General features: G+C 43.2%; 1 protein-coding gene across 3 annotated transcripts in view; it reads left to right on the top strand.

Moving 5' to 3' along the window:
• Nucleotides 1-3,801: 3,801 nt before the first annotated feature.
• CCDC124 (coiled-coil domain containing 124) overlaps nt 3,802-27,700 on the top strand; it is a 61,544-nt gene continuing 37,645 nt past the window's right edge. The window contains exons 1-2 of one of the 3 annotated variants that reach the window (XM_040321368.1): nt 3,802-3,890; nt 7,846-8,011. In XM_040321368.1, the coding sequence (XP_040177302.1) occupies nt 7,853-8,011 (159 nt within the window). In that variant the 5' untranslated portion in view covers nt 3,802-3,890; nt 7,846-7,852. The other 2 variants (XM_040321375.1, XM_040321383.1) reach the window with 2 other exon arrangements.

Raw genomic sequence — 27,700 nt, 5'->3', positions numbered from 1 at the left:
ACGCTGCTAAGTACCACCAGAGAGGGAGCCACGCTGCTGCCCGTCACCATAACCTGCCAGCCTCTAGGCCTTATTGACTGTCGCAATGCATGCCCACAAGCTTCAGCGCTGGGCGGCTGGCCCCGAAAATGGGGGGGGGGGGGGGGGGTGACACCATGTTTTACTGCACCAGTTGACACCAGCCCTAGTGACACCACTGGTCAAGCAGGGGTGCTGCTGTCCTGGGTGGATGTCATCTGATGACAGATCAGTGTTCCTGGCCACTAGCAGTACCATGTGAATGCTAAGACCTTTTACAACAGATCACATGGCAATTTTACATAATGAATCCCCTTCTATTAATAGTGTACTATTGTGTTGATCTTTGTGATTGGGCACAGTGATCACATGGTACAGACAGGGCCAATCATAGCCCATCTGCACCATGTGATTAGCTGGGCCCAATCACAGCTAATGGATGTCACCCATAAAAAAATGTTTGCTTAAAACAATAATAATCACTGTTATAAGCAATCATCGTGTAAGTAAAAAAAAAGGGGTTTAACCACTTCCCGCCCAGCCTATAGCAGATTCATGGCTAATGTTCTGTCGGGAAGTGCCTGCTATCGAATAGTGCCTGGGACGAACTGTGCATATGCCGTAAGTAACAGCACAACAGCTGAGTTTATGAGTTTTGAGTCAGATTGTGCCTCGTGCTGACGAGGCACGTTCATGAGGTGCAGATTTTTACATGAAGGGGGCAGATTTTTCAATGATGGACAGTGCTGCAAAGATGGGGTGGAATTTTTCATGATGGTCAAAGAAATCTGCAAAACAAATCTTTATCTGCGATTCTTCATGGATGCTTGCGGGGTGTATTTACTCAACTGAAGGGCGGCTTTTTCTATAGCAGATAAAGACGGGTGACGGTCACTGATGGGTGAAAGGTGATAGGCCATGGTCACTGATGGGTGACGGGTGATAGGCCATGGTCACTGATGGGTGACGGGTGATAGGCCACCCGTCACTGATGGGTGATGGGTGCACCGCTGACGTTCATTGATGGGTAGCAGGTGATGGATGATAGGCCACGGTCACTGATGGGTGACGGGTGCACCACTAACGGTCACTGATGGGTGGCAGGTGATGGATGACAGGCCAGGGTCACTGGTGCACTGCTGACGGTCACTTATGGGTGACGGGTGACAGGGCACTGATGGGTGAGAGGGCACGGTCACTGATGGGTGACAGGGCACGGTCACTGATGGCAGTCTCTTATGTGACAGGTGCACTGGGTTGACTGTTGGGTGACAGATGACAATTTGGGGGGGGGGGGGGGGATGGGACAGGTGTGGTGTTGGTGCAGACACTACAGAACACAGATCTGTAACTCATTGTTCCTGGCTCTTCTCTCCTTACACTGGAAACGGTGTGTGAGGAGAGAAGAGCTGGTAACAGTTAGTTACAACTCTGTGTTTACATTTAGTGATCGGCTGTGAATGGATCACAGCCGATCACGTGGTACATCCCTGCCAGCCAATGGCCGTTTACTATTGTCGGTTGATGAGCAGTGTTCCTGGGAACACGCAGCCACCGACGGACACGCACAGTGCGCTCGCGCCGTGTCAAATGGGGAGTTACTATCCGTGATCAGCCGTCACTTTATATGTGTGTGCATGCCCTGTTTAAATGGACGGACGTCATATGAGGCCTGCCCAGAACGAGAGCTGCGCCGTCTGGACGGCCGGGGGTAGGCAAGCGGTTAATCACCACTGGGGATTTTATTTTTTGCTAAAACAATACAAAAAAAAATACTGAAAGAAAAAAAAAATGTTTTTAATATTTTGTTATACCATTTTGTAAACAGGTAATTTTTCTCCTTGTGCACTGATGAGGCTGCGCTGATGGCACTGATTTGCAGCACATTCGGGCGCTAAGGGGGCCGATGCCCCTCCAATTGAAGCCATGGCTTTTTTTCCCTTCACGCTGACAGCAAAGGGGGAAAAAAAAAAGAGATAACCAGCATCTTTTTATTTATGTGCTTAGCTGGTATTGGTTGACAGCTGATCATGTGGTAAAGGGCCTGCTGTGATTGGCCCTCTACCCCATCTATGATCAGCTGAGTCTCACAGACACAGCGATCACAGAGCACGTCGCCCCGCGCAAGAAGGGGGGGACGCCTATATGGACGGCCTCCCACCAATTTAAGTCCACGCTGTAGCAGTTTTTTGCCTATAGCTCGGGCGGCAAATGGTTAAAGCAGAAGTAAAGTCTGCTTCCATCTGGGTCCCGTGCTTTCGGCCATTTGATCAGGGTTGCCAACTTTCAGTAAATTTACAAACAGTTTGTAAAATCTGTACTTTTTTCATCTGCCCATTACGGACATGTAGGCTGCATGTCCGTAAACTGACATTTATGGACAGATGCAACAATTATGGATTTTACAAACTGTTCGTAAATTTACTGAAAGTTGGCAACCCTGCATTTGATAGGCCAGACTGCAATGATGCCACTCCCACGCATAGGTCACATCACCGCGGCACAGATGGGGTCTGTAAATGTTTGCATGCGCAGCTCGGTGTACATGACAGCTAACCGGCAAAAAGATGCATTTATGTCAGAAGAGACCAACTATCAGCCATTTGTTTACTTCCACTTTAACATGCAAAGGAATAGGATAATGTTTAGCGTTACAGCCACTTTAAAGTGGTTAAAATCGGATAGCAGTTCCAACCTTTCCCCACTGTAATAAAAAAAAAAAGGGGGGGTGGGGCTGAGTTCTGACACACTGGGGTAGATTCCGATAGATTAGCGGATCTTTAGATCCGCGTAATCTATCTGATTTACGATCTGCCGGCGCAAGTTTGAGAGGCTAGTGCTGTATTCAGAAAGCACTTACCTCAAAACTTGCGGCGGCGTATCGTAAATCCCCCGGCGGAATTCAAATTCCGCGGCTAGGGGGAGTGTAGTATTTAAATAAGGCACGTCCCCGCGCCGATCGAACTGCGCATGCGCCGTACCCGATTTTCCCAGTGCGCATGCTCGAATTTCCGCCGCAAGGACGTCATTGGTTTCGGCGTGAGCGTAACTTGCGTCCGTCCGTATTCTGAATCGACTTACGCAAACGACGTTAAAATTCAAAACTCGGCACGGGAACGACGGCCATACTTAACATAGGATACCCCTCACATAGCAGGGGTAACTATACGCCGGAAAAGCCGAACGCAAGTGACGTAAAAAAAAAAAAGCGATGGGCGGGCGTTCGTTTCTGAATCGGCGGTTCTCCTCATTTGCATATTTGTTGTGTATACAAAGCGAAGCGCCACCTAGCGGCCAGCGGGAGAATGCAGCCTAAGATCTGACGGTGTAAGTCACTTACACCTGTCGGATCTTAGGGAGATCTATGCGGAAGCTGATTCTATGAATCAGCCGCATAGATCCGACCGTCGGATCTCAGAGATACGACGGCGTATCGGGAGATACGACGGCGTATCTCTATCTGAATCTGCCCCACTATATTAAAAGCTGCAGTGAGTGACTGGGGTTACATCCCCTTTATGTAGACTGCCAGCAGATTGCTGTGCACTGCTCAAGTCTACACAGCCTTCTAAGCACACCACTAAGCAGCCTCACCAAGCCCAGCTAGTGCCATACACAGGAATAATATAAATATTCGATCACAGCAGTAGACGTTCGTACATTTACTGCAGACCTGCTGTGCCTTTTCTGTTGTAGCGTCGCCACAGCAATCACGCCCTACACACACAGCAATGCGTTATCCCAGCAAAGTGGAACGCACACGCCACGCTGCTGGAACCGGAAGCGGAAGAAGTGATGGCCGGAAGCTGGCGCTGAATAGTGATATCACAGCGCGACCTGAAGTAGGGGCGGAAGCAAGGGAAGAATCCCGGGTGTGTGAGTGACAGGGGGGTTGCTGGCTGGGTGATGACACAAATTTTATGATGGTTGTCGCTATATGGGAGAGTTAGGTGGAAGGAGGGAGAAACATGCTAAATGTGAGACCAAAAGGTACTTTTTCTGCCATGTAGCATCCTAAAGATTTGGTGGGTGGGTGCTGTCTAGTTTCTATTGGCATTGACTGTACTGGGAGGATGTAGCACATTGCAGGGAGCCTGGGTATACAAGGGATATACAGAGTGTGCATTATAGCGCTGTTTGTGTTCCTGAGAGAAATATAAGCCTTAAAATGGTTGCAAAGGCTAGGCAATTTTTTACCTTAATGAATTCCCTGCAATAATGTCCCATTGTTTGTATGGCTCCTCCTCAAGCTGGCCATACACTGTACGATCGTTCATTTAGATTTATGGCTGACCATACTCCTGGCTGAAACAATTTTTGGTTACAATAAAGATCACGATTCTCGTTGCGTAACATTAAAGAAATCTTTAATAAAAAAAATAAACAGTGAAGTTAGCCCAATAAGGGTTTTTCCCCCAAAAATTGCGTTTGAAAGACCGCTGCGCAAATACAGTGTGACATTAAATATTGCAATGACTGACATTCTAGGTTCTCTGCTAAAAAATATTTTGGGGTTCAAAGTAATTTTTCTAGCAAAAAAATACTGATTTTTTACTTGTAAGCAACAGGTGTCGGAAAATGGTTTGATCTTTAAAGTGTAACTCCACTTTTGTTGAGGGAAAAAAAAAAAACATTCCCCTCTGGGTGATCCATGTACACTGTTATTCTGAAGAAATCCCTCTGTTTGTCTGTGCCTCCTGTTTTGAGTGGATATAATGGGAGTGGTTTCATAATTAACTGTCAGGTGTGCAGCTGCAGTGCTCCAATGAGGAAATCTGCTGGGCCTGCTTTAGATGTGCTCCTTATTTAAAGTATCTGAAATCTGACTTTTATCTTGGTGCAGACTTCTGGGAAAATTGGTGAGCCAATCGCACAAGTAGGGATGAGCTCCGGCGTGTTCGCACAGTCCATGTGCAGAGCCAGCCCAGAAGTCTGCACGGCGCTGCGCTAACCACAGGCAGGGAGACATTTCCTGATCTCTGCAGCCGAGCATCGGGACAATGTCTCGCTGCCTGTTATTAGCTCGGCGCCGTGCAGACTTCCAAGCGGGCTCTGCACATGGACTGTGCGAACACGCCAGAGCTCATCCTTGCACACAAGCAGGAAATTATGTTTCTGGGGGGTGGTCCGTACACACTCTGTGTAGAGAACAACTCCATGTAGCCATATTGCATTCTCAGAAAATTACAGCGCCTGCAGATTGAAAAGGCAAGGTCATTTTCAATAACATTCAATTACAATAGTATTGGAGTCGCAATTATATATGCTATATTTTTTCTATTTGCTACATTTTTCTTCACGAAAGTGAAGTTACCTTTTAAGTTGGTAAACTGCCCTCATATACAGATGGAAGTTCATTTCTTGATCTAAAATAACTAAATTATACTTTGTTTATAGTTATCTCCCAGCACTGACAATGTTGTGATAAACTTGGGACACCCATGCAGGCGTACTTCCGAGTTAAGCTTTGTGCAGCCATAGATACACCACACCCTTTAGGCCCCTTTCACATTGAGGAGTTTTTCAGGCGGTACAGCGCTAAAAATAGCGCTGCTATCCCGCCTGAAAAACTCCTTCACTGCAGACTCAATGTGAAAGCCCGAGGGCTTTCACACTGAGGCGATGCGCTGGCGGGAGATAAAAAAATCTCCTGTCAGCAGCATCTTTGGAGCGGTGAGAGGAGCGGCATGTATACCGCTCCTTCCCATTGAAATCAATGGGAAACCGAGGCAATACCGCCCGCAATGCGCCTCTATAGAGGCGCATTGCGGGTGGTATTAACCCTTTATCGGCCGCTAGCGGGGGTTAATACCGCACCGCTAGCGGCCAATTCCCGCGGCAATCCTGGCGGTATAGCGGCGCTATACCACCACCGCGGCTCCCGCCCCAGTCTGAAAGTGGCCTTACTCCCTCCTCCACAGGATTTTGCTGACAACAGAAGAAGCCTATGTATCCCACTGCTCTTGGTGTAGCCTGTAAATCCAGGGTGCGATTACTCTGCCCCCCCCCCCGCTACCTGATTGGCCGCTGGCTCCGCCATTCAGCACGTTACTGCGAGCAGGAGACAACTGCTTCTGTCACCTCCCTGGCTCCAGTGAGTGTTTTTGGGGGGGGTCAGAGCAAAGAGCAGTGACTAATGTGCGCCCATCTCTACTCCAAACAGACCGAGAACTGGATGATTAGCTGCTGTCATGTGATTACTCAGTTCTCTGTATTGGAGCCAAATTGGGACAGCTGCAGCATCACACAGATGCTGCAGTATTGAGATGAGTTTGTAGTCTTTTTTTTTTTTTTTTTTAATCACGTGCCTCTCGGGACATCTACACCGATAATCGGGGCACTGATCATCAGAGCAACCCCATAAGTGCCCATCAGGGAAGGAGAAAAATTACTTCCGAGTAAAATTTTATAACAGAAATAACGTTGGACTTGTCTTTTTTCAACCTTGCCTACTATGTAAAGACAAACTTTTTTTTCTTCAAACTATTTCGTTCTTTTAGTTTAACAAAAAAGATAAAAAATCCAGTGGTGAATAAATACCTTTCCCCCAAAAAAGCTCTATTTGTGTGAAAAAATGTCATATCGGCACAGTGTTGCATGACCACACAATTGTCATTAAAAGTGCGACAGTGCTGAAAATTGGCTTGGGCAGGAAGGGGGTAAAAGTGCCTGGTAGGCAAGTGATTAAAGGTTTTATACCCTGCAAAATGGTGCCATTATTATTCCAAATTATGCAGGCATATAGAACAGTATCATCTGTTTGTTCAAACTAACTTAATTGTCTATAATCTATTTCATGTAGAAGTATTTTATTCTTAAAAAAGGGACACCTCCTTCCTAAAAAAATTAAAATAAAAAAATAAAGACTTGTAAACGCAATCAGCTGTAGCTAATCACCTTCTCAATGGCACACAAAACCCTCATTCACACTGAACGCGGGTTTAAAATCGTGCAATTTCAGTTGAACTAGCACTATTTCAAACACGCATTTCAGTGCGAGTTTGGGTGCAATTCGAATGACATCTGAGCGGATTCGTGCACAAATGTCTATGTCGCCAAAAGTGCAAGAACTGCTTTTGGAAATTGGTGCAGTGCCGCAAGGTCGGCATCGCACCGATTGGGACAGTGCCGTTGCCAGCAATAGGCTGCGATTTGACATCTCAAATCGTGCCAATGTGAACGGGGGCAAAGCCATTTGTCTTTCAGTGATCATTTTAATTGGCTCCGCATGAAAAAAGCTGTCCTGGAGCACTTCAATTCCCTGATAGTGCAACTGAAGCAAACAATCAAATATGGGTGCAAGACACTGTTCAAATGATCTCCGGGATAAAGTTGTAGACAGGCTAGGAGCACAGTGAAGCCTATTAAGAAGTGGAAGGTATTTGCTACATGCAGTCGCAACTGAGCTTTGTCAAAAACTGTTTCCTTTTTTTTTTGTGACAGCACAAAACAATTATTTATTTTATATATATATATATATATATATATATATATATATATATATATATATATATATATATATATATATATATATATATATATATATATATATATATATATATATAAAATATTGTGTGTGTGTGTGTGTGTGTACTTCTTTGATATGTACCCCTTTGCAGCAAGGAGGTGGTGAGTGCAAGTCTCCTTTTTCAGGGTTTGACAGCTGGTTTCTTGCTGCTCTAAGAATACAGGTAAAACTTGGCGGAGGAGCAACAAAACACCACCTCTTCTAGTAGAGACAGTGCCGTCTATCTTGCAGTGCTTTAATTCTATGGATGGCCTATTTTCCCACTCGTATCAACTTAATTTTTCTGTTCTGTTTTCCAGCTAAGGGATGCCCAAAAAGTTTCAGGGGGAAAACACCAAGTCTGCTGCTGCCCGTGCCAGAAAGGCAGAGGCAAAGGCTGAAGCTGATGCAAAACGTCAGCAGGCTCTTGAGGATGCATATTGGCAAGACGATGACAAACATGTTGCGCGCAAGGAACAGAGGAAGGTAAGGGAATATTGATAGACATTGCAATACTTTTTTCTTTTTTTTGCACTCGTCATACTGTAAATTTGTTACTTCAGTTAAAGGGACTCTGTCACTTTTAAAAATGCTTAAGGCTGTTATCACATATTAGATTGAGACATCACCACCCTCCTTTCCACCTTAGCCAATGAGAGAACGCCTTGTGTTCATGGAATAAAACACTATGGGGGTTATTTACTAAAAGCAAATCCACTTTGCACTTCTAGTGCAATTGGAAGTGCAGTCGCTGTAGATCCGAGGGGGACATGCAAGGAAAATAAAAAACAGCATTTTAGCTTGTACATGAGTGGATGATAAAATCATCAGAGCGTCCCCTAATTTCAGATCTGCCCCTTAGATTTAGAATGACTGCACTTCCAAGTGCACTTGTAGTGCAAACTGGATTTACCTTTCGTAAATAACCCCCAAGGTGTTCTATGAATATTAATGTGATGTATAATAAATGTGGTCAGGCAGAGGGAATGCCGCTCGCACATAACCTGAGCAGAACCCGGAGAATCTTGGCTATCGCTATAGTGTCGCTGACTACTACAGTCATTTAGCTTCCCCAGTGGCCCATCGTGTATGGAAAACGTATACTTACATTGTGCTAAGCTAGACCGAGTATGCAATACAGATCATTGGTGGAGATCCGCTTTAATCAACAGAGGGATTTTGATAAAGTAGGTGTGAAGGATATGTCAGTGTAAATCTCCCTGCTTGGTTAAATTGTGGGTTAGAGGTAAAATGGATTCATGTGTTACAAGCTATTGACATGTTAATGACCCGTCTGCAGCTAGTTCCTTATTTCAAAGGGATGTTAAACCTGTTTACTGTGATTAGAGGTGACTCATGTTATGTATTCTGATTGCTTCATTATGCGGTGCCAGGCTGCCCAGCTAATGTGTTCTGTACACCTTGTAATTAACTTCCCTGATGTCATTATTTAAAGAAAATGTGTCTCAGGTCGGCTCCGAATTGTCTGGCTATATTCTGTATGAGAACTCCAGAGTGGGTGAAAAGGGGGTGGAGCTCCCATTGTTCCTTGATTAAGGATTTAGCTTGTAAAACTGTATTTATAACCATCAGCAAGCTGCCAATAAATCAGTCTTGGTTCCAGCATTCAGTCTTGACTCATGTATGGATGATCCTGTGATGTTCTTGTATGGAGAGGAGGGAATGCTTGACGGGGATATCATACCGATACCGTCACAGTAGGGAATGGTACTAACTTCTGTCACAGTACAGTGTATTGTCATGACATTAAAAAGTTTTTTTGTCGACCATTCAGGTTGAGGTTCTCTGGCTTGCTTATGTCATGGAATTTTTCCATTTTCTCAGAGATTGGTAAAACCAAGTATGGGTCTTGAAGCCCAGAAGCTTTGTAGAGACTTGGGAGAGATAAAGTCTCCAACACTTGGGTGTTTAGGTGCATGCAGATTTCATAAGGAAGAGGACTGGAGTTTAGAGCTCATTCCCCCACCCCAAGGAGTCCCATGTAGCAACAAGGGGAACAGTTAAGCATCAGCATTTGTGTGTGCTGGGGGTGGGACAGAGGCCTAAACCTGTGGTCCAGAACAGCAGGGCTGTATGAGCAAACCAGGGGGCTGAAGAAAAGATCGATTAATTGTTGGCAGAGAAATACTGAATAATCTCCACGTGGATAATGGTTTGGAAATCTTGTTAAAGAAAAATTACATTGGCAATAAAAACCTGGCAAGGATATGTGTCCTTCAAGTGTTACACTTGAGCTAGTTTCCACACCTCAAGCAAGTTTTTATTACGGTCTGTGTCCCTGCTGAGGGGATTTCTCCTCACTACTTTTCTCTGTAACAACACATGAAGTTAAGAAATCTCCCCAAGTGCTTATATCCAAGCGTGTACACTTGTTGTAGCAACTACATGGGCAATTTAGTTATTGCCTTTTTGAAACTCGGTAAAATCCTAAAAAAGATTCTCACCCCTCCCACTGTACTTACAAATCAGTGTTTTTATTACTGTCAGTTCTCCATTGGGGATAGAAATTGAGGGGAAATCTCCATTGGCTGCAGAACCAGCAGTGAAAACCTCAGACATTGTAACCCTTCTAAAAAAATAAATAATTTGGGCTAGAGGTAATTGCCAAAGAGATAGTTTAGATCAGGGGTCTCAAACTGGCGGCCCTCCAGCTGTTGCAAAAGTCCCATGAGGCATTGCAAGGTTGACAGTTACAAGCATGACTCCCACAGACAGAGGCATGATGGGACTTGTAGTTCCACAACAGGGCCATCAGTTTGAGATCCCTTGTTTAGATGTCAATTCTGTTTACTGGAGCATCTGTGGAGTTTTGTATACGTTTCTTGATTTGTGTTCAGGACTAAAGTAAAAATAAAAAGTTTTTATATTTGTAATGAGGTAAATCTGACATATTGCATAATAATTTGTCTTTGCAGTCAGAGTGGCCCTATAGAGTGTGATGACTGCGCCTTTCTGCAGTTTCTGTAAATGCTGAACCAGGATGGAATACTTTGATCCCTCTGTTAAAACACACGGTGCTGATTGAATCAGTGGAGGGATACTTCTCTCCCTTGTTCCCTCCATATGGCTTTTCTGTTAGAAGCCAGCATGTTCTGCTTTAGTACAGGGTCCTTCCATGCCAGCTTCTTTTCAGAAGAACTAAACTTTTGGTAGTGGGGTTAGCTCTTGATATGATGTGCTGATGCAACAAGGATGGGTCCTGGATCCTGTCTCCCCCCCCCTGGGAGTTTTGTTGGCCCTGGCACCCAGCTCTACTTTCACTGTGCCGAGAAATGAAATGTGATGTACACTATGCAGTGTACACAAGTCTAAAAATCACTAGGAGTTGGGCATTATAGGCAAAAGAGCCTTTGCATATCTCTTCTGCCAAAAACCCCACCCTCCCAATTTTTTATTTATTTTTTTGTAGAATTTTAGTCCCCCCCACCTTAGCTTCAGTTTATAAACATTCAAGTAGAATAGACCAAAATTCATTGTAGTTTGCTACTGTACTCCTCTGTATATTGCTTTTCTCTCTCCTGTTGGCATGTTCCTTGTTGGCACATGAGCACTGCAACACAAGTGAATGGCTTCTTCTGCTGCTTCATCCTCTCCCAATCTGAGCTTTGCTGTACAGGGTCTGTATTAAACTGATGATAATTAAAATTCAGGTACTTTCACTGCTTGAATAAAAAAATAAATGTAAAGCCCATTTCCAGGAAACCCTTAAAAGCCTCCTTTACAGTGGGGCTGTGCTCACACTGCAAGGGTTAAATTGTAACTATGGCCAAAATCGAAATGGCACATATGTAGATGTTACAAGTGTATTTATGATTGCATGGAGACTACTGTGCTCAGTTGCTGAAGGAGCTGCATAGTACAGTCGTAGGGGATTGTTGCTTTTAATAACTGAGTGGTTATGATTGTTGCTGGTGATAATTGACTGGCTTAAGTAAAGGAGGTTTTAAAACCTGTATACTTTTTGTCAATGCGAAAAAATTTGTAAGCAGTTTTCAAAAAGCCTATCGGCCATTTTTTTGAGGGGGGAGGTGAGATGCTTATTAAAAGCAAACCATCTAGTATTGAAGTGGCAATAGGGTGGATTAAGCATGGCAGGGCTATGATGGATAAAGATCTCTTGGAACGATGGTGCATACTGTTTTTTTGTTCAAAATAAAAAATAAATTAAGTAGGCACTGTAACCTTGCCGAAGAAGAACTGATTTGGCATGATGATGTGTCCATTAAAATGATCTTGGTTTAGAGCAGTGGCAAAAAGACGTGTCCTCTTCGGTGAAAGCAGTATAAAAGTTCTTTTAAGCTGTTCAAATGGTCAACAATGAAATAACCAGAAATTCATATACTGAAATCAAAAAGACCACATTGGGGATGTATTTGCAAATATGGTGCACTTCATGTATAGCTTAGGAGGAACCTGTTGAAAAATATGGGCAGTTATAATTTCTTAGAAAATACATCTTTCCTAGATTAGTATAGAACCAAAGAATAATAGCCATCTGCCTAGTATTTGCAGAATAAGTTGGAAAGGCAGCTTCCATAGTTTTCTCACTCCAGCTTTCCCCTTTAAATCGGTATTTAAATCAAAAATTGTATAATAAATTGCAGCTTATTAATTGTTAGATGTGGAGACTGCTTTAGTTTTCATTTATTTATCTCTTTATTTTCACCTGGTGATCTGGCCAGTAAATCTGTTATTTTTCAACTTCCTTTCACAAACCAAGCTGTAAAGCAAAGTGGCAGTAAGAGGGTCAGCTTTTACTCATTCATGCAAAACCTTTATGTCAAAAGGAAAAAAGCAGTTCTAACTGCTTGCTTGTAAAGTTAGTTGAGTTCAGGTTTAATTTGTTAGTCAAGTCCATCTAAACCCACAAATCATTGCCCTCGTTCACATGGTGTACTTATCCATACATCCGTGCAAAGGGCTGTCTTTGCCCACATGGAATGCACAGGTGTTCCATGCATCCCCATGCAGGCAATCCCACTTAAGTCTATTGGTACACAGTGGCTGCACGGACACAGCTGCTGGTTATGGTTTGACAGCACTGCAAGTGCGGATATGTGTCCCCAAATGCACTCTGTCTGCGTTTGGGAACATGCACCCACATCTGCACGGCTGTCAAATTGGGACTGGCTGTTTCCATGTAGCTACTGCATCCCAATAGGCATGAGTGGGACTGCCTGCACGCAAATGCAATGGAACACCTGTGCAACCCGTGCGTGTAATGACAGCCCTGCTGCTGTCCATAGGTGTCCCTGTTGCTCTTCTATCAAGAATGGAGCCACCCTAAGGCATGAAATGTGTTACTGGCTGAATCACAAGAATAAGGGAGAAGAACAAAAGCCCCAAAAAAGAAACCTATAGCAGCCACCACAGTTGAGTAATTGTAAACTTCAAAATATAATTTTTTGTTTTTGGGTTTAATACTGCTTTAGTGGCTGTTCACCGTAATCATACAGAAGGGCAATCTGCGTTCCTATGCAATTCCTGTGTGATGCTATTTTTTTTTTTTTTCTTTTCAGCCCATTCATTTGAATGAGCTGAAATTGCACTAGTTCGCACCAAAATTAGTGCATGCATTACTTTTAAAAATGCACTGCAACCAGATCTCCTAGTTCTGCAGCTCCATGTTAACTGGTTCATTTTTGATTTGCCTTTGTGGGGGTGTTGGGAATCTTTTGACACCTGCAGCAGTTTGCATACCCAGTGCATTTGGAACTCAAGGCAAGAAACTTGGAATGCAGGCTTCTGGTGTGAATGAGCCCTTAAAACTGAAAACATGGAAACTTATGTAAGTTCTATATTTTTCCATAATGTGACATTTCAACCTTTGGGGCTCAATAAACCATGATCAAATTTTATGAAGCCTTTATCTCCCAACTTAAGCCTCCATCACAAATAATATATGGGAATTGCACTGCAACCCCACAATCCTCTATACCAGGGATATGCAATTAGCGGACCTCCAGCTGTTGCAGAACCACAAGTCCCACGAGGCATAGCAAGACAGCCACAAGCATGACGGGACTTGTAGTTTTGCAACAGCTGGAGGTCCGCTAATTTCATATCCCTGCTCTATACTTTGGTAAGTTGCACTGCATCTGTTTGATCAAGAGAAAGATCTAAATCTCCATGAACCTTTTTAAAGCAGAACTTCAGTCTGGGTTCACACTGAATTACGATGTGGCTCACAGCAGGAGTCTGGTGCGTCCCTGTTCTCTGTTTCAGGGACGAATTGGGCCCAAATTTTTGCCTGAATTCGGACCTGAAACAGAGCCAAAGATGCACAGGACCCATGTGCAATGCGCTTTGCAGCCATCTCGGAGATGTGATTTGGCACCATTGAGAGCCGCTTACAGTCTCCTGTCATGTGACTTGGAAGCAGAGAAATCTGAATGGCTTTACATCATTTAGGCCAAACTGGCCCAAATGAACTATGTCCCTCACTAATGTGAGGCCGCTGGATGTGCTGAATAAACTGTATGTAGCTGAGGCTTCATACCGCACTGTTTTTCGGGTTGGAGCCGAAACATCCTATCTCATACCCGGAACACAGTAGAGTCTATCTAATCGGGGCTCAGCCATTCAGAGAAGGCAATGTATTCTAGCAATGAATACAAAGCTTCCTCTGGCTGATGTCATAACCTTTGACTCAGCCAATCAGAGGAAGCTTTGTATTCATTGCTAGAATACATTGCTTTCTTTGAATGGCTAAGCGCTGACTCTACTGTGTTCCAGGTATGAGACAGGAAGTCTCGGCTACATACGGTTTATACAGCATTAATGTCTAAGTGATTCTCTCTCTGCCTTTGATATAGTTGTGTTAATTGTATGAACTTCTATGCCCCAGTCATCCACTAGAGTGCACCATGTACCTTTTTGTAAAATACCATATCCATCTCCTTTTTAAAGGCAAGTGAAGGAAAATCCTTCAACATATTGTCAAGAAAGCTGATTCGGGATAAGTTGATGAATGTGAAACTGTCTAAAACTTTTTGCCAGCACAGCAGAATCTAGTATCTAATTTCACAGAATTTCCCAGGGAAATGAGCACGGCTATCAAGATCATCTGCTCCTCTTTATAACAAGTAATTCTCTATCCACCCTTTTTTATGGCTTGATAAATTGGCACACACGTACAGTAAACGTGATGACAAGAATAAAGGGTGGATCATATTTGAACACATGTGCAAGTGTTTGCAGTGGCACACCTTTTTTTAAAATATTTTTTAACGTTTCACTGTAATGAAAAAGCATTGCCTCCAAAAAAAAGTGTTTTTTCACATCAGAAGTTATAGCCTCAAGTGGATGTCTGCGATGAGATATTCTTTGCTTATTTTATGTTTTTGTTTTGTATATGTTATTTTATGGGACAATGGGAGCTGTGTGCTGTGGTCAAAAAGGAAAAAATAAAAATTAAATAAAATTTCCCAAGTAACTATTTGTTACTATGGCTGTTCTGATCTATTTTAATTTCCCATTGAAAGAACACTTTTTAAGGGGAAATCATCCTACATAAGTTGTACCTGTCTATCTGTGGCCCTCTGTTCTCTACATCTGTTCAAAGTGCTGAATTATAAGGCTTGTCTGAGAGTTCTTAAAGGGGATGGAAAGCTGAAGTTACACCCTGCAGAGCTCAGCGAGGAGAGTTCAGTTGATTGGAGGGAAGGTACACCACTCACAGGAACAGAGCTGAGGCTGTAAATCAGCTGGAGATCCCTCCCCTGTCACCTTTTATCTCTTGGGGTCAGGAAAACTTCTCAGAAGCATTTTATGTTGCTAGCAGAGGAACAAAGCAGCAGACCGAAATGACACTTAGGGGTTTATTTATTAAAGCTGGAGAGTGCAAAATCAGGCTCACTTCTGCATATTAGATATAATTTGGCTTGTTCAATTAAGCTTTGTCAATAAAACCTGGAAGCTGATTGGTTTCTATGCAGAAGGGAGCCTGATTTTGCACTCTCTAGCTTCAGTAAATAAACCCCTTAGTGCTCTTAGTTGAGACAAGTACACATTATGGAGGGATGTACTTTGTTCATATTTCAGCCACTTAATATCAGGAAGGGGTAATGCATATGTGAAATAAAGATTTTAACACTGCTACTCCACAGTCTTATACCTACACTACAGAGGTCTGCTTATGAGCAAACAGCGGCTCCCTACCCCTGCAATCTGATTCCTGTACAGCGCCAGCCAGGTAGACTGTCAAGAGGTGATGTACCCATGTGGAGCTGTCTTCCAGTGCTGGGAGAGTTGCCTGTGTACTCCTCCAACCGCTAGAAGTTGCACCATTCTACCCTCTGTGCCATTCACAGAACTTCTACTGTTATTGTCCCACAATGCATCGCATTCTGTGAATGGGCAGAAAAGTCCTGTCAACCAACTGCTCCTCTGCCAATTCACAGAATGCGATGCATTTTGGGTATGTATTAAGACGGGTTCTGTGAATGGTGGAGCGAGCAGGAGCAGGCAGGCGCTTGAGCAGTGTAGGTCTTCTCTGTAGCAAAGACAGTAGTTAACTCTCGCAGCACCCAGGGACAGCCACTAAGGACTTTATTCTGCAGCTTTGAGGGGAGATTTTAGGCAGACGCAAACACCTGCAGATAACGAGACGCACATCATTACATATAATATTTAGGGCCGAAACAACTAATCGATTATGAAAATGATAATCGATAAATTTCATAATCGATTAATTGGCCAGTAAACATAATGGGGTTAAAAAAATAAAAAAATGAGCCCTTTATAGTACTAAGAGCAAATCGCTACTGTAAATATTACTTTCGCTGTCCCACAGTAAAAAACGAACCCCTTACAGTAGCGATCATTTGCTCTTTTTGTACTCATTTTAGTTTTTTTAACCCCATTATGTTACTAAACATCTCAGGCCTGGGTAACACCTCTGTGCGTTTTGCAGAAACGCACTACGTTCATTTACATGGTTTCACATCCATGATTTTTTCAGCTGCTGTGCATTTGGAAAGGGCAAGGACCCCTTTTTTTTATTTTTTTTTTTTTATTTTTTTTTTTTTTTTTACGCAAAACGGTGCTATTTTTGTTTTTTTGGTTCAACATACTTTAATGGAGAAGCTGCAGAAAAACATTTTTGTGGCAATTTGTGTTTTCTAATCTGCCCAACAATAAATTTTTATAAAAACATTTTAAGGTTATTAACCGATTAATCGAAACAATAAATCGGCCAACTAATCGATTATGAAAATAATCGTTAGTTGCAGCCCTAATAATATTTATGATACGGGAAAAATGTATAGAGCATGAAAATTATGCCCTCATGGTTATCTTAATCTAAGGGGCATAGTTTTCATACCATAGAAGTTTCTTTATGAACAGGAATTGTTTGACAGTTTTTACATGAATATAATAAAATTAAAAAAATATTATAGCTAGCTAGCCCCAAGTGTCATAAAAATTATTAAACTTCAGTCTAGTACCGCCTTAAAGACTTTTACCTTTTAGGTAAACGGTGATAAATGCACATATTTTGCATGAAAAAATATATTTTATTTTTTCAGGAACCTGCAAGACTTTGCACCTGAAATCAATGGCTTATGGGTGCAATGTCAGGCTCCTGCAGACACGTCCTCCAGCTTTCTGGCCATACCTTCTGTTGGAAAGCTGGAGGAAGTGAATGGACTAAAAGTGTGCTGATGAGCGTGCTCGTACTCTATTGAGAACTACTATCTATCTGCCGCAGTGGCAGACTGGGCTTGTAATTTCTTCACTCACAGATTTGTGGGCAGAGCCCTGCACAGCCGCGCTGATTTTAATTGTGGCAGCAGCTGAGAAGAGACCAAGGGAGTGAGGGGAACATGTGCTCAAACATGTAGCAGTATAAATACAGGTATAACATGTTCCAAAAGCTGAAATTCTCCCTTAAGATCAGTTTCACACCCATGTGTTGTGGCAAAGCACACATTAACATGGTTTGTGCCCATTCAATTTTTTTTTTTTTTATTTTTGTCCGTGCCGTCTAATCAAATTTTAGTTTTCATTCTTTCAGTATAAGCCAGAAATAATGGAAGATGAGTTGCTTCGATACACCCCCCCCCCCCCCTTCAAAGTGCCTGCAGCTTATAAATCTACCTTTTACATTAAAATATTGCCACTATATACCTTTTTTGGCTGATCTGTATACCACTGTTAGTGATAAACTGTACAGTTTCTCCAGTACTGAGAGTTCAGGTAGGAGGAGACTTCCACTTCAGCCTGTATACACACCCACATGTGTGATGCCAATATCATGTGACCTGGCTAGCTCTGAGAACAAGTAACTGTTCTCTCAAGCATAAAAGACACAACAAATTGAAGTGTCAATAGTTTAATTTTATCACTTAACAAAATGGAAAGCAAATGAACAGAAGAGAAATTCAAATCAAATAAATATATTTGGTGTGACCACCCTTTGCCTTCAAAACGGCATCAATTTTTCTAGGTACACTTGCACACAGTTTTTGGAGGAACTCGACAGGTAGGTTGTTCCAAACATCTTGAAGAACTAACCTCAGATCTTCTGTGGATGTCGCCTCAAATCCTTCTGTTCCTTCATGTAATCCCAGACAGGCTCTATGATGTTGAGATCTTTTAAGCTGTTCTTAATGACATTGGCTGTATGTAGGAGGTCGTTTTGAGGCCAATCATTCGCCTCCCTGATGATGGGGCATGATGGTTAAAGTGGATGTAAACCCTCACATATACCCAGTAAAGTGAACAGCCTCAGCTGATTCATAGTTAAAAAACCAATCCTCCTACATAAGTTTTACATATATCTCTGCTGTCTTCAGCTTTATATATACTTTCGAAAGTGCACATTGTGTTAAAGATTTTCTCTTCCTGTTTATCACTGAGAGTGGATTATTGGCATACAGCTGATTGGAGGAAAGGCACACACCCCCTCTCTTCATAGGCAAAAGAAGTAATGTGCAGAGCTCTGCTCTGAATCAAGCAGCACTCTGCTAATCTATAGCAACCTCCTATGACACAAACTTCAGGCTGCTTTTATCTCCTTCTTTTATGTCTCGTAGAACCAGTACGCTCCTCCTGATTGGCTGAGACAGAGCAGTGGTGCCTTTAGCTCCCATGGCTGTCAAGTCAGTCAGCCAATCAGGGGAGAGGGGTGGGGCCAGGTCAGAGCTCTGTGTCTGAAGGGATACACAGAGCTCTGACATGGCTTGGCTGTCCCCTGTAGCAAGCTGCGGGGTACTCAGAGGGAGGGGCTAGGAATAGCAACTCGGGACCTGAGGAGGATCTGGGCTGCTCTGTGCAAAACCAACTGCACAGAGGAGGTAAGTATAACATGTTTGTAAATGCTTGTGTTTGTTATTAAAAAATAAATACATTTTTTTGTCAAGTATCTGCCTGTATTTCTCAGCGTTGAGTACACCATTGATCCTGATTAAGTCTCCAACTCTATTTGCAGAAATGCAGACCCAAACTTGCATGGAACCTTCACCACGCTTCCTGCAAACACTTATTTTACCGCTCTCCAGCCGTTTGGTGAACAAACTGCTTTGTGTCCATCTCTTAAAGTTCTTGTGGTAAATCCAAGGAAGCTTAGATTTCTGTAGTGTATCAATGCTTTCGTAAACAGGAAAGCTGTACATACAACTGTAGAAAACACAATAAAACACATAGCCTACAAATATAAGCACGTAAAATATGTACGCATTAAGTAAACTGAACAGCTACTCAACTTGGGGTTTAAGATGTAATGTCCTTAATGGTTCCTTGCTCAATCCAACTCAAAACATCTCCCAAAGTTCTTTTGAGCTCCTCGCGTCCATGTCTTCCTCTTTGTCCTCCCAAACACATCTCCCTTCTTCTCTTCATTTTATTTCAAAAGGCCCCAAGCCCCTCCCACCAACTTCCTGCATACCAACTTCCTCTGCTCAGAATCAAAACCTATCCAATTGGTTTATTTACATATCAATGGAAGGGGAAGAGCCTCTGAAAACATATGCTCTTAAATAATATATCATATACCATATTATTGCAATAAAGTCACTATACGCATGGCCATAGCAACACACTCCTGTTACAGGCAAATATTTAACATTTTGACTCATCAGTCCAGAGCACCTGCTGCCATTTTTTTTTCCTCTGAACCCCTGTTTCTATATTTTCATGCATAGTTGATTCGCTTAGCCTTACTTCCAAGTGGGAGGTATGGCTATTTGGCCTGAAATTCTTCCATGAAGACCACTTCTGGCCATACTTCTCTGGCCAGTAGATGGGTGTACCTGGGTTCCACTAGTTTCCACCAGTTATGTGCTGATGACACTGCTGGACATCATCTGTTGTTTAACCACTTAAGGACCTTAGGTGTTTATCAGATTTGGTGTTTGCAAGACTAAAAAATTTTTTTGCTAGAAAATTACTTAAAACCCCCCAAACATTATATATATTTTTTCTAACACCCTAGAGAATAAAATGGCGGTCATTGCAATACTTTTTGTCACACCGTATTTGCGCAGTGGTCTTAAAAGCGCACTTTTTTTGGAAAAATAACTTTTTTGAACAAAAAAATAGGACCAACAATAAATGTGGCCCAATTTTTTTATATATTGTGAAAGATAATGTTACGCCTCGTAAAATGATACCCAACATGTCACGCTTAAAAATTGCGCCTGCTCATGGCATGGCGTCAAACTTTTACCCTTAAAAATCTTGATAGGCGACGTTTAAAAAATTCTATAGGTTGCATCTTTTGAGCTTCAGAATAGGTCTAGGGCTAGAATTATTGCACTCGCTCTAACGATCGCGGTGATACCTCACTTGTGTAGTTTGAACACCGTTTTCATATGCGGGCGCTACTCGCGTATGCGTTCACTTCTGCGCGCAAGCTCGTCGGGACGGGGCACCTTAAAAAACTTTTTTTTTTTTCTTATTTATTTTATTTTTTTACACTGGTAACAATAAAAAATAAAAATTTGATCACTTTTATTCCTATTACAAGGAATGTAAACATCCCTTGTAATCGAAAAAAGCATGACAGGTCCTCTTAAATATGAGATCTGGGGTCAAAAAGACCTCAGATCTCATATTTAGACTTAAATGCAAAAAAAAAAAAAATGGAAATTTTGTCGTTTGAAAAAATTACATTTAAAAAATGTGCCTTTAAGACGCATGGGCGGGACTGACGTTTTGACCTCACTTCCGCCCTGCTAGGCTATGGGGACGGGTGGGGGCCATCTTGCCCTCACTCGCATCCCCACACAGCAGGCTGACGGACCCGATCGCCTCCGCCGCTACCGACGTCTCCGGTAGGCGTGGGAAAGCGGGGGGGCCCTCTCCCGCCGACAACTGCGATCTCGCGGCGAATCCGCCGCGGAGACCGCCGTTATCGTTTACAGCAGTGGTCATCAACCTTGTCCTGCAGGGCCCACTAACAGGCCAGGTTTGCAAGATAACTGAAATACATCACAGCTGATATAATTTGCTCCTCAGTGATTTCAGACTGCATCTCCCCAGGGTAATACATAAAACCTGGCCTGTTAGTGGGCCCTGCAGGACAGGGTTGATGACCACTGGTTTACAGGACCGCTCATGCTAAAGATGGATATCTCGTTTGTGGCAGCAGCTGCTGCCGTTACCGAGATATCCATCTTTAAAAACAGGACGTATATATACATGAGCAGGTCCTTAAGTGGTTAAAGTGGAGGTTCACCCGGAAATCTAAATTTTTAACATTAGATTGATGCTCATTTTGTCTAGGGGAATCGGCTAGTTTTTTTAAAAACGAAGCAGTACTTACCGTTTTAGAGATACGTCTTCTCCGCCGTTTCCGGGTATGGGCTGCGGGACTGGGCGTTCCTATTTGATTGACAGTCACATCTTTTTTCGAAAGTAGTCGAACGTCGGTGCGCAGGCGCCGTATAGAGCCGCACCGACGTTCGGCTTCTTTCGGCTACTCGTGACGCGATAGATGCGACCGTCGGAAGCCTTTCGGAAGACTGTCAAATAGGAACGCCCAGTCCCGAAGACCATACCCGGAAGCGGCGAAGAAGATCGCTCTCTTAAACGGTAAGTACTGCTTCATTTTTAAAAAAACTATCCGATTCCCCTAGACAAAATGAGCATGAATCTAATGTTAAAAAAAAAAATTCGGGTGAGCTCCCGCTTTAAGGAAAGTAAGCATGAGGAGTCTATCACCTGCTGCATTAAGTTTCTTTGGCCGACCACTGCCTCTATAGGCCTCAAGGTTGCCCGTTTCTTTGTGCTTCTTCAAAAGAGCTTGAACAGCACAATTTAAAACCGCACTCTGCTTTGAGATGTTTGTCTGGGCGAGACTTTGCTGATGCAGTATGACTACCTTTTGTCTTGTGCTCAGTCTTGCCTTGGTGTATGACCTGTGACATGAAACTGCCTTTCACAAACTCACATTTAGTGGTAGAGTTTGGCTGTTTCTCACCCAGTTTTAATATGGTTCTAAAGCCAAAATGTTCTTTACGTTGGGGTAAATTTTTTATATATTACATTTTGTCCTCCCCCTTACCTGTGTGAAGGAGAAGTGGGAGGAAAGAGTTCCAGAGCTGTGCACGGCTGCATCTCTTCTCCCCTCTTTTTTCTCTTCACACAGGGACTCTAACAGCAGCAGGAGCCATTGGCTCCTGCTGTTGTCAATCAAATGGAGTGAGGAGGAAGCAGAGGTGGGGGATCACCAATGTGTGCCCCCGTAGCAAGCAGCTTTCTATGGGGGCACACAAAGTGGTGGAGCCAAGATCGCTGGCAGGGGACCCCAGAAGAGGAGAATCAGGGCCACTCTGTGCAGTTCCATTGCATAGAGCAGGTGAGTATAAAAATGTTTTTTTTTAACTTTAGTAACTCTAGTACATAGCTGTTTCTGTTTTGTTATTTTCAACCTAGATGTGCACCTGCTTGGTATAATTGGTTAATCCTACATCTGACTCTGATGTTGTGCAAGAATTGATGCTGGTTTGAAGCCAAAGGGTAGTTGGACCAAATAATAATTTTATTTTTTTCACACCTGCCCTAAAATATTTGCACTGTACTGGGTGTGTGTGTGTGTATAATATAATATTATATATAATCATTTGTGAATATAAGACAAGTCATTTTGAAGTGGTTTTATTTTTGCCTAGTGTTTTGTTTTTCATTGCCAGCAAGAGAGAGTTAAAAAGAATTTGGGACATATCGCAGCTTAAACGAATTGAAGGTCTAACTGGGACACCATGAGCTGCTCCAGGGCAACCATTTGAGCAGACAAATTGAGATATTGTTTTGTGAGACTTCTGTTCTAAAACTTTCTGGTGGAGGGGGCTAAGATAATTGAGAAGAATGAAGATGGACTCATTCTCTCTCATTCATAAGAACAGGCCCAGGGAGTGTTTTTTTCTCTCCTAGAAGCCTAAGGATCATCCATTACTGATCCCCACCAGAAAAGCTTTGTGCATTTCTGCATTACCAGACATCACTCCCGTAGAACATCTGCTTTTGTCTGGAGAAATTATATTTTTTGCTTTTTTTTCTCGTGGACATTAAGGACAGCTCATGAAAAGAAAGTAGCCTGGAGATAGAAATAGGTCAGTGTTTTTAAGTGCTTTATTCCAAATATGTTCAGGTTTGTTCTGACAACCCCTGTAACCCAACTTGCCACATCTCACTTTTTCACTCCCAAATTATCAGTTTGCAGTACAGTTGAAAAGAAATCGGCTTGCTTCAAGTACAAAATGTTCTGTCATTCAACATACATATTCTATCAGCGATGTCTTGCTGCACTTGCACTTCATGACTCTATCCTGGAGAACTGTGTATATTGCACATGTCGGCAGTGTTCCACCAATGACCGTTCCCTGTTGTTTGCCCAAAATGGAGGTCTGTTGAGGTTGGAAGGAGGGCTTTTAAGGGGAACTTAAAGTGGAACTCCAGGCTCCTTAAAAAAAAAAAAGTACAAATACTGTAGCTGCTGGCTTTTGATATTGGGACACTTTTTTCAGTCGACTCTCTGCCGCTGCCATTTCGGCTAAGGGAAAATGGCAATGAAGTGGCTTCACAGCTGGTTCCCTACTGCAAATGCATGGTCCGATGGCAGCGAAATAAGGGGGCAGGGAGCTGAGGTCACCATGGCCAGAAATGGGAGCGGGTACCTGTGAAATGTTGTTCCCTTTTTTTAAATTGTTTTGGTATATGCGTTTGTAAAATTAAAAAAAAATACCTGTTAATCCAGCCAGCCAGACATTTAGTGCTTACCTGTGCATGCTGCAGTGTTATTAGCGCTGCCCAATTCTGTTGATTACAAAACACAGAACACCTTCCTCCTATGTTATGGAGAGGGGAACTGTAACTGTCGCCACCGTTTACGATATTCCCATTCCATCGCCCCACGACAGCTTATCCGACAGTCCGACAAGCCAGCAGACACGATCCATAAGAATTCCCTCAAAGACGAGACATACGCTCTGTGTTCTGAGTCAAATGAATGAACCAATGCTCTAATGGTTGGCTCTCGTATATACAGTACAGGCATGTTACAGTTAATCAAAGGAACAAAGAAACTCTCCACCCACACATCACACAATGGGGCTTCAATCACATTCTTTTGGATAATGACAGGGAGGAGTTAATTATGCCCCAGAAGTTCGGACTCCGCCAATAAACGATTCATCTGCAAATTACACATTCCTATGTCAGACGTTTTGGCACTGATCTGACATAATTAACATGACCTAATTACTACAGTTGACAAGTGCATTCCACACACAAAACAGTATTGGCATACATAATGAAGGGTCTTAGGAACCAGGCTGAATTAACACCTAAAAGCTAGACATCTGACCTTTACAGACTTAATTAGCATCTCACAATGGAATGTCTAGGAGCAGACGCAATTAACACCTTAAAAGCATGTGTGTGTGTGTCCCCCCATTGAATGAAAACACTCCATTTGGAGTCAGACTTTAACAACTTGTAATATTCCAAGATATCCTGCAAAACATGAATTATCATTTATCAGTCACCCTATGCCCAAAAAGGGGCACAGGGTGACCCAAGAGTCATTAGTGACGCTGGCACAGGAGTACCCCCCATCCTTCAAAAGTCTCTGGGTGTCACGGGTCATTCCGTTACAGGAACATTTTCTGTAAGCACTTCCTGTTTTAGAACAGGAATTGTGTTACTTGCACAAGATGAAATTAAACCTTCTTCTTTTCTTTTTTTTTTTTTATTATTATTTTTTTTTTTCATTTTTGTATAGAGCAAGGAAGGGTTAACGTACCCTTTTTTTTTTTTTTTAAAACACCATCTGAGTCCTACAGAAGAAATGGGGTGAATTTCACTTATCCACCCTCACCCCCCCCCCCCATTTGGCACCTTTCAGGGGGGAGGAGGGACAAGTACCTGTTTTTGACAGGTACCGTTCCCCCACTTCCGAGAGATGGCACCGTCTCTCGGAAGTTCAGCCCCCCTTCTCCTCCTTTCTCCACCGCACATGCACAGTCTGGAACCGGCTGTGAAGGTTCCCTTACTAGGAATGGCAGCGGCTGCATCCGATTGGCTGGGGTGCCAACATTGTGGGCTCCCTGGACAGGTAAGTGTCCATATATTAAATATCAGCTGCATTATTTGTAGCTGCTGACTTAAAATTTTCTTGGGGGGCTGGACCTCCTCTTTTAATTGGAGCACAGACAGCAATAAATACCTAATGGTTGTTCTAATCCCTCCTCATTTTATCCAAATGTTTTGCCTTTAGTTATAATTTAAACACCATGAGTGAGCCTAAGAAAAGGAAAGCATGTAAGACTAGGTAAGCTGCACTATATTTTCAGTGTTTGTAGGTATAGGTTTGATTTAGCTTCTCTTTAAAATTTATATCCAGCACAACCTTTTTTAAAAACTGAAAACAAAATAAGAGTGGGGAAGAGTTAAAGCACTTATTTTTATAAAAATAAAATAAAATAAGTCTATACTTGCCTGCTCTGTGCAATGGTTTTGCACAGAGCGGCCTAGACCGTCCTCTTCATTGGGTGCCCCCACGGAAAGCCGCTTGTCATGGGGCCACATGTGCGGGCTCGCTCCCATGTCACAGATTTTGATTGGCGGGAGCCATTGGCTCCTGCTGTTATCAATCTGTCCAATGAGAGCAACCTTGGCTGGAGCCACTGCGCTCGTGCACATCGCGGGGGCGGGCTTAGGTAATAAAAAGGGGAAGGAGTCTGGGGAAGGAAGGTTTTTTCGCCTTAATGCATAAAATGAATTGAGGAAAAAAAATGTAAGCGTTGGTTACCCTAAAAAAATTAATAATAATCCTGTTCCTTTTAACCACTTCCCGCCTGACATATAGCAAAATGATGGCCGGGTGGTGGTTCATTTATCCTGACTGGACGTCATATGATGTCCAGTACGATAACAGCCGCTGTGCGCCAGTGAGGGTGCGCATTGCGGCAATCAGTGGTGCGGTGTGTCAGTCTGACACACCGCTACACCGATCTCGGTAAAGAGCCTCCGGCGGAGGCTCTTTACCACGTGATCAGCTGTGTCCAATCGCAGCTGATCACAATGTAAACAGGAAGAGCCGTTGATCGGCGTTTCCTCACTCGTGTCTGACAGACGCCAGTAGAGGAGAGCTGATGGGCTGCTCTCCTGATGGGGGGTGGGGGGGGGGTGGGTTGATTGTTATGCAGCCCGTTCAGGACTACCAGGATGCTGCCGGGACCACTAGGGATGGGCACCCACACTGGACCACCAGGACCTCATTGGTGGCGCCTTATCAGTGCCCATCGGTGAAGGAGAAAATTTATTTACTAACAGAAACAAAATAATACTTTTTTTTTTTTTTTTTTTTTTCAAAATAAAAATCGCAGAGGTGATCAAATACCACCAAAAGAAAGCTCTATTTGTGGGAACAAAATGAAAAAAAATTCTATTTGGGTACAGTGTAGCATGACCGAGCAATTGTCATTTAAACAGACAGCGCAGAAAGCTGAAAATTGGCTTGGGCAGGAAGGGGGTGTAAGTGCCTGGCATTGAAGTGGTTAGAGCGTGAATAACTGCACAGTGCTGGTGGTGTGTAATTTGGCTCCTTCTATCACCTAAAATACCTGGCTGATCCTGCCTGGTTCTGCCCTCCCCCCTGTAAACTGATCATGGCTGCTGAGCCCTGACACTGTGGTCAGTTTACTTGCCTCCGTCATCTGCAGCTTTCCGCCTGTCAGCTTGTACCAGTGTCTGCCCCCGTATCTGCTTTATTAAAAAAAATATTCTGTTCTATACTATATTTCAGAGCACCGCTTATGTGATCAGCCGCCTGTTCTCTTCTCCCGACTGATGTCAGCAGGGCATTCTCGGCCCCTCCCACTGTAGCTGTCAGATCTAGAAAGGCGACTGGTCGTGTGAGCGCTGAGCGCCGCTAGGAAATATGGTATAGAACATCATTTTTTCAATGTCGCATACACTGGGGCAATCCGCATTTATGGAAGACAGGGGACTGCCTGAAAATCACCAAGTGGGGTGGAGCCCTGGTTCACACTGGGTACGATTTGAGATGCGATTTGACATGTCAAATCGCATCTCAAATCGGCGGCAATTGTCGGCAATGGCACTGTCCTAATCAGTGCGACGCCGCATCTGCGATTTCAAAAAGTAGTTCCTGTACTACTTTTTGCGATTTCGGCCGCGATTTACATTAAATTGCGGCCGAAATCGCGGCAAAATCGTAGCCGCGAAATCGCGGTAAAGTCGCATTTTACCGCGATTTTGAATTCACAGCAGTGTGAACCTAGGCTAAAAGCACTTTATGGCTTTACAGCCACTTTAAGCTTTCCATACACAGGCTTGCATTTAATTAAATTCCTGCTGAACCAGTTGATATTCCAGCCATTGATGGCACTGTCAACACCACTCATCTTCACAAAAAAATATATATATTTTAAATCGGTGGAGCTGGGTAGAAAGTTGGCAAGCAAAAAGCGACTGCATCCATTCAGATGCAGTCACAGTTTGAGTATTCAGACACCTGTTTGTGCCTTGACTGCCTGACTATAATGGCCAGCAGGGGAGATTCCTCCATCTGTACTGTTTAGTGTGGATAGTGTAATTGGTTGTGATGAGTTTGGGTTTCTTTTTTCTTTACTTAGAATTTTTATTTTGCAAGAGAATTCCTTTAAGACAGCTGAATAGTAGACT

The sequence above is a fragment of the Rana temporaria genome, chromosome 1 (assembly GCF_905171775.1).
Source record: "Rana temporaria chromosome 1, aRanTem1.1, whole genome shotgun sequence".
Lineage (NCBI taxonomy): Eukaryota > Metazoa > Chordata > Amphibia > Anura > Ranidae > Rana > Rana temporaria.
This window is presented reverse-complemented; position numbering and strand designations above follow the sequence as displayed.